Raw genomic sequence first — 15509 nt, forward strand, 5'->3', positions numbered from 1 at the left:
TGTTTGTGCACACTGAATGATATATTCTGCTCAAAGACTCCTCACAGCTTCACTGGAGCCACGATGATGCTGTTTCTAAGAGTTTTAGGGCCGAGCACAACAGCCTCTGTCTGGATTTAGAAGCAGGAAATTAGAGGTCACCAGGTCTTTTAGGTCTCTGTGATCAACCAAATCACAACAACAGTCACTTGAAGGCACAGACCACGAAGTACAGAGAAAATCCCACCAATCGGTCAACCCCAATGAGCAAGGCCTTGGCCACAGCGGGAAGGAAAATCTCCCTTTTAGCCGAACCAGACTGGAGGACGAGCAGACGTCTGACCGACTGGTGGAGAGGGAGGGACTCACATGGTGGATACTCATCTCTCACAGACGGTGAGAGGACAAAGACAAAAGTGTCACCTCATATCAGGCGGCACCTCCAGGGCTGAAAACTGAAACCTGTGCAGAAGTGCCAAAAACTGCAATTCCACTAACGGCCTCTGGAGGCTGCATCCAAAAGTGAGACAACCCCAGCAGCCCCCTATATGAGCACTGTTACAGTTTACAGCTGTAGCTTTTTACCAGGCCTCACCTCTGCCAATCCAAGTGACCCACCTGTGTCACACACACTGTGAAGCTAAGCAGTGTGTCACAATGAAAGCTCCTGCTTCTTCCATGGTTTATATACACATGCTGTGTGGATCTGTGTCTGAAGGAGCACAATACATTGGGACGCACACTCATTGTGTCCCAAGTGTCACTTTCAAACTATAAAATACAAAAATAAACTCAGCAGCGTTTGCTCTGTTGGTCTCTAAAGAGGACATCAGGCTAAACACATCTACTGTTATTAAATTAGTGCGACACACCATGATGAGCTGCACTCACACTGATACAGCCACGTAGTACGTGACAGCTCAAATAATTAATCAAGAATAATCCCCCAGATATATAACAATGCTCAATCTGGAAATGGCAAAGCCGACCACCCAAGACAGAGCAGCATGTTTATGAAGTGTCCCACAAGAAACTGGACACGTCAGAGAAACCAGGAGAGGAACTGTGGTGTTACATGATGAGTGGGTGAATACAGCTGTTAAGGGTCACTGAGTGAAGGATGCAACAGGAGTTAGACCTGCTCTGGTGTCTGTTTTGGAGATGGTGACAATGACTTCAAATTAAAACTAAAACCCAGCTGGATGTGTCGTAGTGGAAAATGTTCAGTTTGTCTTTGAGAGTGACTGGAATGGACGAGGAGGGCCAGCTCAGGGTGAACCTGAGACCAGGTGACAGACCTGGATCCTCGGGACCAGGTGAGAGGAGGCAGATGAGTTGCTATGGAGACACTAAGAGGAGAAACCGGAAGAAGGAGAATGAGCTACTATCTGTGGCGTTTCCATCAGAGCCGCTGCGCAGATCTACCCTGCAGGGCTTCCGTCGTGATGTTCGTGGCAGGAACACTGCATTGTTTCTTGAAACTACACCGTTAGCTGGGTGACATTAACGGCGAGATGTGTGAAAACTGCAGTTTTCCAAGTGACAAAACTTTTATTAATGAAGTGAGTGAAAATTAGGTTGATTTGTCAAAGCGGTTTACTGCGGTGCGCAGCTCGTTCTGATGTTTCCTACATTTCCCACAGGCCAAAGCGCTTCACCACGAAGCTTCCGTACACACGAGGCCATCCACAAATATCTGGTGATCGGAGGAAACTAAACTGTAAAGTCGTCCGGACACAACTTAGCGCTGAACAGGACCTGCTAATAGCAGCTTAGCATCAACACAAGCTAATGCTAACGTGATACAGCTGACGGCAGGTTCACTGTAATAGATACGCGGCTGTAACTGTAACTGCAGCAGGCTGAGAAAGACTAACGAAGCTCAGTTAAAGTTATACATGCTGTTCAAAAAACTTTACCTCCTTCATCCAGCAGACCCGCGCGGAAATACGGCGAGCAGCGAGGGCCAAAAAGGAAAGGAAACCGCCTTTCTCACGCGATTACGTCACAGACATGCACAGCACGCGCAGGCTGAGTTCATATTTTCACCACATTTAATAGAGCAATGAAATTATTATTATTGTTGTTGCTGTCGTTTTTTCCTGTTGTTAATATTATTTTATGACAAAATGTTGACACACTGTGTGAAATGTAAATAAAATTGAATTAAATTAAATAAAATTAAATTACAAAAATTAAATCTCATGAACCCATACTTTATTCATAATGCTGTAGTGTGCAGCTTAGCAACATCCTCCTTACACATGTAAAAGACATCATCTCCATGGGAGCACATGCTGCTCTAAAACCTGTGTATATAATTCAGTCTTGGTTCCTTTCCAAATGTGCAAGGTGCCACTTCCATAGGCACTGATATAATGCCAACCATCAGAGATGCAGCCTTTTTAAACACTGATAACAAACTTCAGCTCAGACATGTAAAGCGTCTCATTACAGACGTCGCGAGGCTCCAAATGCTCCACCAGACCGCCGACAGGTCTCGCACGCCACAGCCGCTCCATCACGTGACACAACCTGCTCCTATGTGCTAAGGTCATGTGTTGGGTTACGCCATGTCGCAAGTTTTCTGAGGCGCTTTTGTGATATTTAGTAGATCGGATTACATCTTTTTTTATTTATTACTTATATACGATCCAGTAATTTAGGTCAGTATTGGACTGATACCGATACGCAACGTCGGATCAGTCCATCTCTAGTTCAGATGGCTTTTAATGAGCCTTATAAAATAAACATAGTTTAAAAACATCTAGCAACTAAATCAAGGGTAGCCTGAACTTACAGTCACTGAACACAGCAAGTGTCCCTGCTCTCAGACACAAAACCTGCCTTTAAAAGTTCAGAGTAATGAAATCAGCAGTTCTGATTCTATCATTTGTAGTCTCACACACTTGTGCATTTCTGTTGTTTTGGTTCACATCGGTTGATTTTCTGCTGTAAACAACTAATGAGAACATTTTCTAAACCTTTGAGTGTCCATCAGGATCCTGTAGAAACAGCTTCCATGTCAAAGATCAATATTCTGGATTCTGTTTAGAAAGAAAAAGATTTTTAGAAAAATCTCTAAAGAATTCAACATCTGTTTTGTTTTCTACTATTTATTTATTTTTTTAAGTCACTCTAGCACAGATTTCTTTAGTCACATATCTTTGTGTCTTCCATAAAAAACATTAAACATGCAAACACTTAACACAGCAACACTGAAAGCATTTGAGTGTAACTTTCATTCAAATCAAACTTTATACACAATTACAAAATGGAACAAAAGACAATCTAAACATTAAAACACTACAGCCACTGAAGAAACAAATGAAACCAATCACAATCAACATCAAAATATGATAACAGAAAAATAGAAGAGACATATCATACATCATATATCATCAGAGTGTTTCTCTGACAGCAGGAGCCTCTTTACACTCAACTTCACACAGACGAGCTGAGGAATGATCAAGCAAACAACAGCATATCCTGATATGAGGCTCACAGATCAGGATCAATACAACACGTAGCAACCGACATTGATGTTGCCATGGTGACCGCTGCCATATATAGTATTTCTGTTACCTCACTTGTCTTAAACATCAACGCTGGCTGTTTTTCATTTTACTAATGAGTCCACTCTCTTCCCTCACTTTCGTCTCTTCCTCGTGTTTGAGCTCCTCTCAGAGAGGATTTAAGAAAGAGCTTTGATGATGCTGTAGCTCAGGAGATAGAGCAAGGCATCTAATGATCAGAAGGTTGGTGGTTCAATCCCTGACTGCTCCAGCTGGCACACAAAGTGTCCTTGAGCAAGACACTAACCCTCTCCGATGCATCCATCAGAGTATGAACGTGTTAAACAAGAATCAGTCCATTCACCATGGAAACATCAAAGTAGAAAGTGATGTCAGTTATGATTGGCTGCACAGCTGGATCACATGACCAGGTGAGTGGTACAAATAACAGGAAGCTTCTCTTGTGGCTTTAATAATCATTTGAATTGATAACTTATGATTTACAGACTGTTCTTTATCTTTTCATTGTCGTCTGAAACACAGAAAAATATCAATGTTGGAAAATATGACATTTATATCTAGTTTCTAAAGGATGGTTTAATTCTCCAAAGGCCACCACAGACATGACAAAGTTATTTCATCATTATAATGCACAAAAACAAAAATCAGGATGAGCCCTGCTGCTCACCAAACTTGTGTTGAATAATAATTTGTGAATCATTTAGTTTAAAACATCAACTGACTGAATCCATGAATCTCATCATGTGTTTCTGAGTGAAAGACACAGACATGTACAGACTGAACTGTTTCTCTAACAGGTAACACTAACTACACAGAGTCACTGACTCAGGGCCACGTAAAAATCTTCTTACACGCAGAAGAGGATCTGATGGATCCCAGATCCCAAACCCAGGATAAAGAGGTTCAGTGAATGTGGTGTTGAAGGTGTGGAGGTGGATCAGAGAGTCAGAGGAGACTCTGTAGAAGGACAGAGTGCCAGCAGGACAGTCCACATACACTGCTGCTCTGTTAGAGACAGAGGAGGAGGAGGAGGAGGAGGAGGAGGAGGAGATGGGTGTTGATCTGTTATTGTGCCACACAAAGGAACCATGATCAGAGCAGAAAAGACTCCAGGACTGATCATTTCTACCAAACACACACTCATCACTCCTCCCTTTCCTTCTGATTCCTCTGTAACTCACTGATATCCAAGCCCTCCTCGTCCACTCGACCTCCCAGTAACAGCGACCAGTCAGACCATCTCTACACAGCAGCTGAGGATGAACATCAAATCTGTCTGGATGATCAGGATATGACTGATACCCCTCACATGTCACCTTCCTGTTGTTGTCAGACAGTTGGAGGTCTGTGTTCACTGTGTTTGTGTCGATTGTGAGTTGACAGGAATCTGATGGAGAGAACAAACACAATCCAGCTGCAGTTATTGATCCATCATCTGTTCATTGATTGACACTTTGATGATGACTCCTGACATGATGAAGATGGTTGAATGTGTGCTGCTTTGTTTTCATGAATCCCATTAAAAACACACTTACACTTCCTCAGACCTGGTCTCAACCATCGGACTCCAGCAGGCTCCACCCTGAAAGGAGGAGGGGGGTCAGAGCAGCACAGTCAGCATGCACACATGGACATTACATGGCTCTCATACACACACTGTTACACACTGATAAAGGAACAGTCCAACATTTTGACACATAAATGTTTCAACTTCAAAAGAGCAAAACTCATAATCACATCACATTTAATCTCCTTTATTAAGCACGATGTCCAGGGAGCATTGACATGTGCCACAGTCAAGGTTCAACACACTGTGACATTCATGCTGTCAGGGAGTGGCTGCATATTAAATGTAAAGACTGGGACTGGGTACAAAAACTGATTCAGTACAGGTAGAGTGCAGCAGCCAGTGCATCACATATTTTGAGCTAATGCAGCGGTCATCACACCACATACTGCTTTCTATGTAAAGGAGCCTTCATTCTCAGATTAGGGCTGTTTGTGACCATAAAGTCTGTCTCACAAGGGCAGCCACTGGTCCAGGCGAGGATGCCTCCACAGTGGGATGTCTGAGGGTGCAGACATGGGTGAAGTTAGGACCAGGTGCCAGTGGACCTGTGGACCTCTGGAGACAGGAGTTATTGTTTCACTCCACCAAAAGCAGAGAGAAAGACATTTATTAATAATCCTTCTTATTAATAAATGCTCTGTAGAGCAAATTTATTGAAGGTAAACAAACATAAATGATGGAAACAGCATCAACCAATCACAATGCTGCACTCTTGCAGGAGGAGGTTGTGATTTGATGCATGTGATGAATATATTTATTTCTTATTCTCCTAACAGTAAAATTATCTTTTATTTTTGTATATTTATACTAACATAAGTGCATTTAAAGGCTCGTCATCTTGATTTATTTATTCAGAAATGATATCAAACAATAATACAGGGAAACCCTGAATTAAATGACACAATTCTTGGTCATTGATGGTTACAGCTAACAGTGTCTCTGGGACCACTTTTGACAGCATTTGACTGAAGTGCTGGTTGGCTGCAGGGCCACCATGAAGGCTCTTTCTGGAGCTCTCAGTGCTGCAACACATACCCCTCCGGCTACACACTAACACGTTTTAGTTTGAAAACGCCTTGTTTTCCACCATTTCCACCACTTGTATTCACGATCTCGTTCTTTCGGTCACTACCCACAGCTCGTGGCCATAGCTGAGGGTCGGGGCGTAGATCGACCGGTAAATTGAGAGCTTCGCTTTTACACTCAGCTCTCTCTTCACCACGATGGACCGGTGCAGCGTCCTCATCGCTGCAGCCGCTGCACCAATCCGTCTGTCGATCTCTCCCTTCTCCCATCGCTCATGAACAAGACCCCGAGATACTTAAACTCCTCCAGTTGGGGCAGGAACTCGACCCTGACCCGGAGTGGGCACTCCACCCTTTTCCGGGTGAGGACCATGGCCTCAGATTTGGAGGTGCTGATTCTCATTCCCACCGTTTCACACTCGGCTGCGAATCGTTCCAAGGCGAGCTGGAAGCCTTCACCCGATGAAGCCAACAGAACCACATCATCCACAAAAAGCAGAGATGAGATCCTGAGACCACCTAAGTCAGGGGTCAGCAACCATTTGGACCCGGTTTCCATGCAAAAGAAAACATTGGGAGCCGCAAATGCTTTTTGACATCTAAAATTAATATAACACTGCATATATTGTGTTTTACCTTTATGCTTTGTGTGAACAACTAAGGTGTGTTGCTTAAATCCATGAAGTGCTACAGAGAAAATTACAATTTATTTATGTAAGTAACACATTTTGAACTCTTAAAGAAATATAACAAAAGGAAAGACACCCAGCTGAACTAAAATGATCCAGCAAACAAAAACTGCTGTGAGCAGCCACCCTCATATCGCCTTTGGGCTTTTGGAGCCTTGACCTGACTTTTAAAAAGTAATTGGAAAAAAATGCTGCTAAAAGATGAAAAATAGATATTTGCAAAATTCTGCCTAAATATGTATTTTACCTGGTTAATGTGTGTGGCGGGGCGTGGTCTGCAGCGGCGCTGCAGGGGAGGCGGACGCACCTGAGCGGCACCCGCAATCACGCCTCGCCGCCTTAACGTCTGTGCTCTCTGTGCTGTTGTGTTGGTGTGTGTCGGGCTGTGAGCTGCAAAGCTACAGCCGGCTGTGTGCGTACAGCAACCGTGTGTGAAAAGTGGTCAATAAAGAGATGCTGAAAAGCATGTTCATGGAAACATCGTCGGGTCTGCCGTGATATGTTTACAATGGGACTTCTGCGCACAGCGTCTGCAAATCGAGGCTGTATGAAGTCACTCTCATCTTTACGCAGGACTGTAAGCTGTCATCTGTGAGGCGTGAGCGGTGTTTGTTTTTAACATAGTTCATGGTGGAGAACAGCTGCTGACATAATGTGGATCCGAAGATCTATAACTGGCCTGCCTGGGGTTGAAAGTCTCGATAAATGCACGGCGTTTCGGCGGGTATATCGGCTTCCGCGACTGTGACGGATATTTTGAGGGATGAAGAAATAATAGAATATAATTTTATTTTTATACTTCAATATCACAATAATCTTCCAATTTAGAACTACAAGTTAAAAAAGAACTAACATAAATAAAATACACTTCAGCTAAATACTTCTAATTTATTTTCCCGGAGCCGCACTATAAGGACTAAAGAGCCGCATGCGGCTCCGGAGCCGACCCCTGACCTAAGTGAAACCACTTGGCTACGCCTAGAAATTCTGTCCATAAAAATTATAAACATAATCGGTGACAAAGGGCAGCCCTGGCGGATCCATCACCCACCTGGAACGAGTCCGACTTATTGCCGGCTATGCGGACCAAGCTCTTGCAACGGTCGTATAAGGACTGAATGGCCCATAGCAATGGGCCAGTCACCCCATACTCCCGGAGCACCCCTCACAGGACTCCCCAAGGGACACGGTCGAATGCTTTCTCCAAGTCCATAAAACACATGTAGACTGGTTGGGCAAACTCCCATGCGCCCTCGAGTATCCATGAGAGGATAAAGAGCTGGTCCAGTGTTCCAAGACCAGGACGAAAACCGCATTGTTCCTCCTGTAACCAAGCTTCGACTAACGGTCGGACTCTCCTCTCCAGCACCCTGGCATAGACTTTCCCAGGGAGGCGTTTTCGCTCAAGGAAAACGCTGTGTTTTGAACACGCTCTCGAAAATGCATACATTTGAAAACGGTGCTTTCCCTTCGCAGTGTGGACAGCAAAAACGCAGACTTGAAAACGATGACACCTTTTTAGTCATGTGATGCAGTCATGTGACCAATTAAACAAAGATAGCGGAGGACGTTATACAACAGTTGTTTTGTTTGCTCTCATTTTTGACAGCCCTATTAAAGGTTAATATCAGTCTGTACAACTTTTCTTTAAATTCTGTAACTCTCACTCGCTTTTGCAACTTTTTACTTTTGTGTTACTCGCAGCAACAACTCCACCTCATTGTTAGTCCATTTAAAAACTCTGTGCTTTTCCTCATTTTGCCGCTACGTTTCAACGAGCCGGAAAGTGAATAGACGTCAGACAGAAATGAGGCAAGCCGGATCTTCTTGCGTTTCATGCATGCGCAGGACTGCAACATAAGCGTTTTTCGGCCGTTTCAATGTGGACACACAACTAGGGCTGGGTATCGTCACTGATTTCTAGAATCGATTCAATTCCGATTCACAGGGTCCCGAATCGATTCGATCCACGATTCGATTTAATTCGATTCGATTCGATTCACTTTGATTTGAATCTGGGAAATTTTGACAGTCAGAAATATTATAATTCAGATCAGTACATTTACATATTTTTGTATCTATAAAAAGGAAGCTGACACACCAAGACTTTATCAAAGGTGTGAGCATCACAGCAGAGGCCTTTGTGTCAAAGTAGCTGAGGATAAAACACAGACAAACATGAAGGTGATTTTCCTGTTCTGGGATTTTATAAAAATTTTCTGCAGTACATCAAAAACGAAAGAAAACCATTAATCAACACATGAACATTACCTCTGAAGTTACAGCGGTTTTATTAGAGACACGGCTGAGCGTTTTGCATTTTGCATAATTTTAAAAAGTTTAAATTTGTTCGGTATTGAACGGCAGAAATTAGGTTTTATTTTCGGAAGTATATAAAACGAAAAAAAAACCGTCGGCTGACAGCGCTGTAAACAACGGTAGACTTGTGCGTAACAAGCAAGCGAATAATGCAGAAAACAGTACAGAGAGAGAGAGAGAGGGGGAGAGAGAGAGCAAGAGAGCGAGCATGTGAGAGAGAGCTGTACATCGTGGTCGAAGCAAAACAATAAAAGTCAGAGTGAATTCATGACGTTGTTTATGTGAAGCCTAGTTTGGATCTTCTTTTGCTGCTGGTTCGGTCAATATTGTTTGGAGAGAGATAAAACTAACAGCTTTAGAATCAGCGCATAAAGGGCGTGAACACAAAGCGCGGACCGCCAACAGATCAGAATCAGCGCGCTGTCGGCTTTCAGCCCCGACTGTGAGAAAGGCGACATCTAACTGATTCTGATCCGTGGTTGGGCTGTGTGTTTAAGTCTTTGTGCAGAATCCGTGTTCCTGCTCTCATTTACTGTCTTAGCTGTTTGGTGGTTGTTGAAATTTTGTGAGATTTCTCCAGAGATTCTGGCATTTCGGGCAAAATAAATTTATATTAAAAAATCGATTCAGGATTTTAATGAATCGATTTTACGTTATCCAAGCCAGAATCGATTTTAATCGATAAATCGATTATAAAAACCCACCCCTACACACAACCTTGTGAAAACGACTGAAAACAATAGTGTGGACGCGGGGCATTTTCAGACGAAAACACCGTTTTCAAATCCATCTGGGCTAGTGTGGACGTGGTCTCAGTGGCACAGCACATATCCTGCAGTGCAGGCTGCAGGGTAACAGGACCAGTGGTTGTCCTTGCTAGATTGGCTTTACAGTCAAAAACACCCACTGGTCTGGGCCTAACATCCAACCAGTGACCTGGTTTCCTCCACCAGCTCCATCTCTTTGTTTCTTAATCTCTTCTTTCTGTTAGCAATGAATGACTGATTTGAATGATTGACTTATATTATATTTAGTGCTGTCAACATTAACCCGTAATTACGGCGTTAATGCGGCAAATTCTCATTAACAAGTTAACGCAGATCAGCCCGATGAGGGGTTACACGGCGTTGAAGCGTTAATGCAGCTTAACATGTTAATGTTGACAGCACTCATTATATTATAATTTGACTTTGAATTTCAAGGTTGATCGACCAAAGTTAATTCACTTTGACTGCATTCTATTTTTCTGTTGTTTTCTACTAACTATTATCACAAAGTCCAGAAGATCAATTTGATATTTTAGCACAAACAAGTTTCAGTAGTAAACGCTCAGAAGCAGCAAACTAGCAGTGCAAAATAGCCCATTTTAGTAGGTGGTTAGTTAAGTTGAGTGACCTAGTAATCCATTTACTTTTACTAATATGTTTTTCTAAGCTGGGGAAACAACTTCCCCCTAATTCTAGTTTATGCTGGGCCAGGCTAAACATGTCCTGGACATGGTCTCTGCACACAGATAAAACTTAAAATAAATAAAGAGAGTGAAAATGTCAGTTCCTTTCCAGAGATCAGTTTGAACAGGCTGCACCGTTGTTGCTGACAGAGATTTTGTCCTTTGAGACCCCATACAGACATCTACTGTTTATGTTAGACCAGAAATGTGTGATTGTTCAAATAACACTGGTTTCCAGCATTAAGTAATCAGACAGAGCCAGTTTCCTCATCTATCAGACACTGTTTGTGGCTGTAACGGCCATCTACATACCTCAGAGTGTCCAGTCTTAGCTGCTCAAGCATCTTCACTGCAGCCTCTCCTGGGTTATTGTAGCTCAGGTCCAGCTCTTTCAGATGGGAAGAACTGGAGCTAAAAGCTGAGACCAGAGACTTGCAACCTTCCTCTGTGATCAGGCAGCCTGACAGCCTGCAGACATGACAAATACTCTTAGAGAAAAGCAAAATAGCTAAATGCTAACAGGAAATTGCAGCCAAAAATGAATTTAAAAAAGACATGTAAACTTCTAAACCTCATCTACTGAACATTTTGAGAATGCTGACCTGAGTGTTTCCAGTTCACAATATGGACTTTTCAGTCCAGAAGACAAAACTTTCACTCCAGAGTCCTTCAGGTCATTGTTACTCAGGTCAAGCTGTCTCAAACTGGAGGGCTGGGAGCTGAGTAGTGAAGACAGAGTTTCACAGCTTCCCTCTGAGAGATTACAGACACTGAATCTGAAGAGACAATAAAGAGAAAAATAATAATGTTAAACTTTCTGGTCTGAACATTTGAAAAATACATGATCTAGATAAAATATCATCTCTATAGAGGTTAAATCATGTGGAAGGTTAATTAATCATCAATAATCAATCAATTAGTCATCATTAAATAATTAATTAAATGTCATTAACGAATTAAGTTCAAAATACTTAATAAATTAAATATATACATCACTGATTTAATGCCAAGTAATTTCCAATAAATTAATTACAAATTTATTGATTTTTAAATATATTTAATTAATCACTTAATGACACATTTAATTAATTATTTAAGAATCTATTTATTTAATTCATTTGGGCCCTTCTAGCCCTGCAGCTGTGCATGTGCTTACATATCCACTGGTATGTATCCTACAGGTATTCTCACAGCAGTGCTGCTGAACATTAAATGACCAGCAGATGTCAGTTCTTCATAATAAGCAGTTAAACGAGGCTTTGTGTGATCTGCCTTTGGGTGAAGCAACAAAGCCGGAAAAATTGGACACATTCACAGAGCTTTGCCACACCATCACTAGACAACAATGGAATTATTTTAACTAAAAACAAATAATCAGAAAGTCTTCTGCCTGGTCTCGTACCTCTGTGTTTCTGTAACATGAATAATGAGCTGAAATTCTCCTCACGACACCACCGATCAGCTCGAAGGGCCCTCGAGTTTACCTGCATGCATCCTGTTCACCTGTCAGCTGTTTAACACCTGCTGCTTATTCAGGAAACACGCCCACATTACCTGGTGACAGTCACAGTTTAATGTGGGCCGCTGTTTGTCAATATAAAATAATTTAGTTCCAATATTGTGCACATAATTTGCAAATGTACCGTATTATTTGGACCATAAGGCTCACTGGATTATCAGGCGCACTGTCGATCTTTGAGAAAATTACACGATTTTAAGTTTGTTAAGTTTGTTAAGTTAGTTTCGTCAGCGCACAGCTGCTGGAGCGTGTGCTTACCCTCAAAGTGACCGATCTGGGTTAAAAAGGGGATTCAAAAGAAAGGGCGATGGACACTAAGATAACTACAGAATACTTTATAAGTGAACCTGTTGCTTTAATACAGATTTGGGCTATTTGAATTTAAATTAAATAGATTTATTGACAGACATCAATTAAATAAGTAAACATGTACCTCAGTAATATAGTTCTGCCACTTATCTGCTCTAATGACTGGAAATCTGATATATGGTATAAGTTTTGGAAGTCTATTAAAATAAAAACAAAAAATAAAATAAAATCAGATGTGTGGTCTTTGGTTGTTGTTGTTGTTGTTGTTTTTTCTTTGTTCAATAAGCAGATGTTGGTGTTTCAGCAATGCAGTAACTTAAGTTTAAAAGGCTTGTTAGAAACTATGAAACACATCATACAGACTTGTGGACATTAGAAGACATTATGTCTAACAAGCCTGAAAACAGCAACATTATCTCTTTTATTAAAACATGCATATACACAGGTAACACTGCTTATTGAAAACCCCCCAACAAAGATCAGATCTTAATCAGACTTTATTTTAGAATACAGTTTAATAATATTTTTTTAAGGCAGTTTAATAATTTCTGGAGCAGGCTGAACAGCAGTCTTCACTATCTACAAACAGCATGAACATGCTGTGGTGAAAATGCTCTCTTTCCTCCTTAAACATCTTTTTAATGTTAGTTTTAATAATTTAATGCTTGTTTCAGAAGCATAGTCTTAACTTAAAGTAACTCAGGTCAGACCTTCATAAACCGAAAACTCACAGCTGCCAACTCTAGTTTATGGCTAGACTCAGTTTGTTGAACCTGTGCCTTGAAAAAGGCTCCTGTTTGTCCCTCATGTTTGTTTTCACATTTTAGACTTTGCTTCTATTGGACCTTTTATTAGTAACACGTGCTTACTTTTTGCAGGAACAGTTGAAACTAACATAAATAAATAACTCGGGAGAGAGGGGGTAATGCGAGTTGTGTGCCACGTTGTCAGCGGTATACAAGCTCGACCACTTGCAAGGTGAGCTGGCAGACATCACTGAAATCATCTGAGATGATTAGGTTCATTTTGACAAAGTGAGCAGATATTTAAAGATTATGCCACTACATTCTTGTCTAGAAGATATTAAAGTTTATTTGGTGACACACAAAAAAGGGTAAAGTTTAAGTATAGTTTGGGTCCACACATGTCCAAACCCTGGTGCGTAGGCCTACATAGTTTTGAGAAAAGCCCACTAAAAGAACGCCCACCACTCCCTAACCTCATTGGCACTCAGACGTCCTCTTCAGAAAGCCTTAATGTTTGGCATGATTGTAGCCAAAAGACTTATTCTTAGAGCCTGGAAATCACCATCTCCTCCATTGTTTAGGGTTTGGCTACGTGAGATGATTGCATGTTTGTATATTGAAAAGGTTCGCTATCGTCTGGCTGACACTCATTTTAAGTTTGTCGAAATCTGGGGCCCTTTTCTCAATCATATTAACAGGGATTCAACATAAACTTTAACCCGTTTGACTGCACTTTGTATTTGTGTGAAACTGCACTTCTGCCGGACCCTGATTCCTTCCTGGACTTGTCCCCCACATCTGGTGAACTCTCTGTTGTTGTCAAACCTCACACAGAAGATCATCTTCTTTGGACACTGGTGTTTCTTTTGATCTTTTGATTTGTACTGGCTAACCGGTGTATTTTTTCTTTTCTTTCCTGTTTGGTTTTTTTTTTGTTTTTTTCTGTGCTTGAATGTTATTGTTTTTGTATCTTATGTCCTTTCTCTGGTGTGATTTTATGTAACTTCGAACTTAAAATCTTATAAATAAACATTTTTAAAAAAAAGAACGCCCACCAGACCAAAGCAGTGGTTTTGACTTGATCAGCATTAACCCCGCCCCCTGACTTTGATGGGTGAAGCTGACAAATAAAATGTATTTATGAACAGCGATGCAGGGCCAGGAGTAGCAACGTGAATTAAATAAATACATCATTAAATAATTCATTAAATGTGTCAGTAAAATAATTAAAATAGAAAACAAACCAATAATTGATTAAATATGTAACTAACTAATTTGAATTGTACATAAACAAATAATGAAACATTTTAAATGAAATAAATGGATAATTCATTATTTATATATTTTTTAATTGATTATGTACATTTTTAATTAATTACTGAAATAAATCATTTATTAGTGATGTATTTTCTTTAATACAACCATAAAATTATTGCTAGTTTACTCAAAATAATTTTAAGACATCAATATTAAAGGTTAAATTGTGATAATGAATACATGCAACTATAACTGATTACATAAAAATGAGTTTTTCTTAAGCTAAAGCCAAAGTGCTGACTCATTTTGCATGTTACTCTCAAATGTTTTCCCTAATAACAATAACATAATTACACTTTAGCCACAAGAGGGCAGCAGCATTAATATAAGTCACATGTATATAAAGGTACAGTGATTATATTACAGTGATTTTGACAAAAACAAAACAGACGTTGATGGCAGTGTGTTTCCATGACAGATCTACCAACCAATCACAACTAATTTTTCTTGGTAGTTTTTTCCCTGTAGTTCCTCCTTTTGAGAAGTGAATAACTTGACCAGATCTTTATCAAACCCCACAGGTAAATAACTACCTGTGGCTTGGCATGTGACAGGGCAGGATAGATAAACTGCAACAAGTTTATCTGTCCTGCCCTGTAGTTATTTATCTGTTCATTTCTGACACTTTCTCAACTTCTTGCACAAGCAAATGTAGACTGTTAGCAGCTGATAGTTAAATCTCACTGATTCACAGTAGTTACACTGACTAAAAATCTGGTTTTAAATGGTTTTAGAAGAAAAACCTTTGAAAAAGATTTCAAAGTAAGGATATGTCAGTATAAAAATAAATGTAATGTTTAAGTTGCAAATTTCAAGTAAAATCACAAACAACAATATCTGACCTGAGTGTTTCCAGTTTCCAGTTTCCAGTCTTCAGTCCAGAAAACAGTCTTGTCAAACCTGAGTCCTGGAGGTTGTTGTTACTCAGATCTAGAGCTCTGAGCACACAGTCTTCTAGTTGAAGAGAGGAGGACAGAGCTTCACATGCTCTCTCTGACAGGTTACAGCTATTCAGACTAAAAAAAGATATAAATCATCATAAATAAAGTT

General features: G+C 40.7%; 2 protein-coding genes and 1 long non-coding RNA gene across 14 annotated transcripts in view; 1 reads left to right on the top strand and 2 right to left on the bottom strand.

Annotated features, from left to right (window-relative positions):
- LOC146523721 (focadhesin-like) overlaps window positions 1–4781 on the bottom strand; it is a 37463-nt gene extending 32682 nt beyond the window's left edge. For 2 of the 12 annotated variants that reach the window (XM_085153935.1, XM_085153932.1), the window contains exon 1: window positions 1899–2036. The gene's annotated coding sequence lies outside the window, so the exon portion shown is untranslated. Of the gene's footprint in view, window positions 1–1898; window positions 2041–4696 lie in introns of those variants that run through there. The other 10 variants (XM_085153933.1, XM_085153928.1, XM_085153936.1 and 7 more) reach the window with 8 other exon arrangements.
- Window positions 1408–1876, top strand: LOC146523722 (uncharacterized). Its single transcript, XR_014873101.1, has 2 exons — window positions 1408–1541; window positions 1623–1876. It is a non-coding gene; the product is annotated as an uncharacterized LOC146523722 (long non-coding RNA).
- LOC146523723 (butyrophilin subfamily 2 member A2-like) lies at window positions 3080–15492 on the bottom strand (the record flags this gene model as incomplete). Its single annotated transcript, XM_085154206.1, has 5 exons — window positions 3080–4902; window positions 5051–5097; window positions 10881–11036; window positions 11171–11344; window positions 15302–15492. Coding segments are annotated over 5 exons (1152 nt in total), but the record flags the coding sequence as incomplete, so codon positions are not given.
- Window positions 15493–15509: the final 17 nt, after the last annotated feature.

The sequence above is a fragment of the Neolamprologus multifasciatus genome, chromosome 3, assembly GCF_963576455.1.
Source record: "Neolamprologus multifasciatus chromosome 3, fNeoMul1.2, whole genome shotgun sequence".
Classification (NCBI taxonomy): domain Eukaryota; kingdom Metazoa; phylum Chordata; class Actinopteri; order Cichliformes; family Cichlidae; genus Neolamprologus; species Neolamprologus multifasciatus.